At 36.6% G+C, this 5,441-nt stretch overlaps 1 protein-coding gene across 1 annotated transcript; it reads left to right on the top strand.

Annotated features, from left to right (window-relative positions):
* The first annotated feature begins 2,160 nt into the window (after positions 1–2,160).
* Positions 2,161–3,717, top strand: LOC112008894 (AT-hook motif nuclear-localized protein 22). The gene has a single exon (XM_024041264.2). The coding sequence runs from the start codon at positions 2,592–2,594 to the stop codon at positions 3,510–3,512; it is 921 nt and encodes a 306-aa protein (XP_023897032.1). The 5' UTR covers positions 2,161–2,591; the 3' UTR covers positions 3,513–3,717.
* The last annotated feature ends 1,724 nt before the right edge of the window (positions 3,718–5,441 follow it).

The raw sequence follows: 5,441 nt of genomic DNA, 5'->3' as shown, positions 1-5,441 counted from the left end.
AAATTGGGGGAGTTGATAGTTTTATAGTGTAGTTTTGTCAGGTTCAATCTTTTTAATTAATTAAAGAGTCACAAAGTGTTCATTAGTTGTCCAATGATTGTAGTTTTGAGCCTCTCCCTTTAAGGTGTATCAATAGGACTTGACATACTATGATTGAACCATTTAACCAATTTCTTTGGTCTACTTATCCTTTTTTTTCTAGATAAGTTGAAATTTATTGAACAAGAAGCTAAAGAAGAACAGTTTGTCTTGCAAGCATCAATTATGACACAGGGAAGACTATACTGATTAAAAACAATTAAAAGACCTACTAACTCTAACTGCATATTTTGCAAATACAGTCATAAAAAATAAAAATAAAAAATTGCAAATACATAAAAATTTATGAAATCGGGCAATTTTCTTGCTCAACTTTTAACACTCGACTCGGTTAGTTGACCATTACCGTCCTACTCAAATCTGAGTCATAGCTCATAGACGGTAAAAGAACATTAACTTTTCTTTTTCCTTATTTTTTATCTTTAATAATAAAAGATGGTAAAAGAATATTAACGCATGATACTTCCACTTATTTAGTGATAAGATAGGATGGGTTCATAGGAAACAGAAGCGGGGTAGAGACACGTCTCAAAATCAGCAAATTGGTGGACCCCACATTATTAACATCAACATCAGAGAGAGAGAGAGAGAGAGAGAGAGAGAGACTATTGGTTTCCTGAAAACGAGGGTCGCCCTCAATACACGCCCTGATTCTCCTGACCCGAATTGTTTGTTGGGTGGGCCAACTCCAATTCCCATGACCCACATGCGCCTCTCTTTATGAATGCCCTTGGTCTTTTGCCAAATTACGGACTGCCACTTTTCTGACTCTGCATATAACATTGCAGTAGTAAGTAACTAGTAACGGACCTGGCAATGCTGTAAGTCAGTAACTTCCTCGTAGCAAAATACAAAACACGTCAAACTCTTCCACTTCAGTTTCATCTTTGTCTTCTTGTCCTCCACAAAACCTAATTTTACAGCCTTTTGACACTCTTTTTCTTTTTCTTCTTTTGGAAAAAAACTTGTCTTGGAAATGTAAGAATTACATTTAGCATTGCTTTTTTTTTTTTTTTTTTTTTTGGGAATGAAAAAGGGGTCTCTAATGTATAGTTATCGATACCACCTCATGGGTAATATAAGATGTACAACTAGAATCTTTCTACAATATATTTGTTGAAGTGTACTTGAACCGCTTTGGTATTATATTTACCATTGCTTTCTATAACCCGTCAATAGGAAAATTTAATATTCTTTGGCTGCAGTGACTGTGATTCAGTTTTTACAACATATAACTGTGTGACATAAAAATCAGGTAAAAATTCTGGTCCCTCTGTGGATATACAAAAGTTAATTAAGAAAGAATATATATTACTACTAAACAGTGATTTTCTTCAGTTAAATAGCAAATGAGGCTTTGGATTGGAGCCTGACTTTTATGGAGCTGCTCAACTGCACAAATTTTAAATGTAAAGCATGAAAAGCTTCTAAAAATAAATAGATCGATATTAATAGTTTTCAGAAATGTCAGAATGAGTTCAAAAAAGTTCTGAATATTTTATTTGCAGAGACATATTTTTACACTGTCATCAAATGTGTAAAACAATTATGGTTTGGACGATGAAACACTAAAAGCAAGACAAATCTATTTTAAGAGTTAAGACAATGATCAGAAGATTAATGGGTTTGTCTTTGTTCCTCTAAATTAAACAAATTTATTGAGTTTATTAAAGTAGAAAGTTTTTTTAGCAAGTTTGTTTAATATGCAATACTTTCTGGAACCAGAAGCAGTCATTTTCAAGACGAGATTTTTATGGGAGGAAAATCAAAAATGAGATCAAGTCTGAGGAAATTAAAGACAAAAGAGTGAGGTTTTGAGCAAGCAAATGAATTTAGCATAACAATAGGCTTTTAATACTAGCTAGACATGGACATGTACATGTAAGAGAGAGAGAGAGAGAGAACATGGTATGTTGGGGCCCCCAATAGAGAGAGGGAGAGAGAAAGGAAGGTAGGTGGGGCCCACCCCACCGCCCATGCGCACGCTGTCTTACCAGAACCAAACCCATCATCGATCCGATTCCTTAGACCTAACCCTAACCCAACACCCATACACTATTACCCAAAAGGCTAAGACCAAAAAAAAAACCCACCCCACCCCACTCCAAACCCAAGCACACTAACACTCTAATAACTCTCTTCTTACCCTTCTGCTAGTTCTTCATTTTTCTCTCCCCAAACCCTTAACCAACATCTTTAAGCTTCATTCATTGGATAGACTTTGAAAACCACCAATGAGAAACAAAATCTCAAACAAGGGGTATTATAAAGAGAAGAAAGATGGCTAATTATTCAGCTGAAAATTTGGTGGGTATATATGCCAAAAGGCCTTTCCTTTTATTCTTTTCTGGTGAAGGTTAGTAGCTTTGATTCATCAAAACACCAAAAAAAGCAAGAAAGGCAGTAAATAGAGAAAGCCCAGAATACAACCTCTCTTTCTCTCTCAATTTGTAAACTTGATAGCTAATTAGGGTTTGAGGCGAAAAAAGCTAATGGATCCTGTAACAGCACATGGTCGTCCTCTTCCTCCACCTTTCCTTTCAAGAGATCTTCACCTACACCCTCACCATCAATTCCAACAACAGCAAAATTCTGAAGAAGAACAAAGCGGCAACGGAGGCCTAAACCGCGGCCAGAAAAGAGATCGCGACGAAAACAACATCAACAACACTACAGATTCTGAAGGCAAAGAAATAGGTTCAGCCGGCGGAGGAGAAGGAGAGATGACAAGAAGGCCTCGTGGAAGACCCTCCGGGTCGAAAAACAAGCCGAAACCCCCTATCATAATCACCAGGGATAGCGCAAACGCTCTCCGTTCCCATGTCATTGAAGTCTCCAACAGTTGTGATATCATGGAGAGCATTTCCACTTTCGCTAGGCGGAGACAAAGAGGGGTTTGCATTTTGAGTGGAAGTGGCACTGTCACTAATGTGACACTAAGGCAACCAGCTTCACCTGGTGCGGTTGTGACTTTACATGGAAGATTTGAGATTTTATCATTGTCTGGTTCATTTCTACCACCACCAGCACCACCAGCTGCATCAGGATTAACCATTTACTTAGCCGGAGGTCAAGGCCAAGTAGTAGGTGGGAGTGTAGTTGGTCCACTTTTGGCTTCTGGGCCAGTGGTAATAATGGCAGCTTCATTTGGTAATGCAGCTTATGAAAGGCTTCCTTTAGAGGACGAAGAGCCACAGGTTCCAATTCAAGGAAGTGGGTCTCTTGGATCCCCAGGAATGGTTGGTCAACAACAACAACCCCAGCAGCAACAACAGCAAAATCAACAACAGCAGCAACTATTGCCAGATCCTAATACAACTCTTTTTCATGGGATGCCACAAAATCTTCTAAATCCATGCCAATTACCAACCGAAGCCTTCTGGGGTGGCTCGGCGGGTCGATCTCCTTATTGATAAACAAACAAAAAAAAAACAAAACTTGTTGTTTTTAATTTTAATTTTAATTTCTCTCCTTTTTTTTTTTTTTGGTTACTAGTTTTCAATCATCCAACTTTGATTCTTCTTTTTATAAATTAGTTATGTTTAATTAAGATTTTAATTATGGTATTATTATTCCTCGATCGGTCTTTGGTTGAAGAAGGATGTACAAATTCGTGAATTGTCGTCGGGTTGATTTTTATTAGATGTTTCCTCTACCTAGCTAGTTCTCCTCCAAGTAAAGGTAGCTTAAGATGAAGTAGCGGTAGTACTATAGTGGAAGATGGCAATACATTTCTCTCTCTCTCTAGTCTTTATTCATTCCCTTGTTGCAGTTCTGGTAACTTGTCTGATAACCTATTCAGTCACTCTTTTGGCCTTTGCAGAAGAAAAAGAAAGCCTTCTATATTTTTAGAGTGTGTGTGTGTGTGTTTTTCATTTCTTTTGTCTGTAAGACTGTAAGTTTTAGATTCCGTTACACGATCCAAACCCTTTAAAAATAACTTAAGGAAAATTTTAAAAAATGAACCGTAATTTTTTGGATCTATATATATTGTTTCATTTTATATTCTCTAAAAATTTATTATCAATTTCTTACTAATTTTTTTTTTTTGGAGGAACAATTTCTTACTACTTAGTTCTAAAAACACACGGTTATGATCCTTTTTTTTTTCCCCTCAAAAACCATCATTACACTTGACCTTCTTTTTCACTTCCCATACTCCCACAAACTTTATTGTTGTTATTAATATTATTTTTGAGATCATGGTAGGTTCATTTGAGTTAGTGACTGTTTTTAAGGTGGAGGGAGGTTTTGGGTTTAGGTCTCTCTCTTTTGTGTGTGTGTGTGTGACAAATTAGGGTTCATGATGGGTTCATGATCCTCATTATGAAGGCAGACAGATGAAACATTGGATATTGGGTCACACGTGCGCTGCTCTGCAAAAAATTCCTTTTCGAGGCAACAACCAGAACAAACAGACCTCAAGCAAGCGTTAAAGTTACTCTCCCTCCACTTCTCTTTCTCTCTGTCTATCTGTCATTGGCACCAGAGAAATGGAGAAGAGTGGGAGTGATTCAACAAGTGACACAGGTAAGAATAAATAAAAAAGCATAGTTTTTTTTTTGTCTTGATTATGAATTTATGACATGGATGCTATCTCCTTGAAACCCTAGCCCACCTCTGGTTCTCTGCAACGGAAAGAAGGAACTACCCTGTTCCAAATTAGCATCTTTCTTTTCATCACCAGAGAACATTTCTATATTGATATCATGTCCAATAAAAACTAAATAGATAAATAGAGTTATTTTTTGTTAGGGTTAGCTAAGACTTGGTATTTCACTTATTTTGTTAGATCTTCTTCACTACTTGCCTTTTACCTGTTATTGGTTACATCTTCCTCGTCTTTTTATGAAATATGTTATTGTTAGATCTTCTTCATCATTTGCCATGTTCTTTTGTTCTTCTTGGTGTGAATCCTAGGGATTAAGCCCTATTATCTTGATTGGATGTTCCTTTCTACTCAAAATATTGCATCCCACCTTTCTTTGTTGAATTTCATGCAGAACCAAATTTCCTAGTTAGTTCATTTCCCTTCTTCTTCTTCTCAAATTTCTTGCTTGGGAGTTGGGAAGCCAAGTTTATTTGCTTGCTTGTCTAGTTGAAGTGTCCCTCAATGTATGGTTATTTGAGATGCAAATTTGACTGGCATCTGCCTTTAATTTGCTACCATAAATGAAAATATGTAGGTACATATATATATATATACATATATATATATATGTGTGTGTGGCTTTAAATAGTAGCATATTGTACAACTTGGGGGTTATCATTGTGTGGACCATGTCCAGCAGTACTGTGCTTGAGATATTTATGGATATAATGATGATGATCACCAATTTGGT

The sequence above is a fragment of the Quercus suber genome, unplaced genomic scaffold (genome assembly GCF_002906115.3).
Source record: "Quercus suber isolate HL8 unplaced genomic scaffold, Cork oak 2.0 scaffold_144, whole genome shotgun sequence".
Taxonomy (NCBI): domain Eukaryota; kingdom Viridiplantae; phylum Streptophyta; class Magnoliopsida; order Fagales; family Fagaceae; genus Quercus; species Quercus suber.
This window is presented reverse-complemented; position numbering and strand designations above follow the sequence as displayed.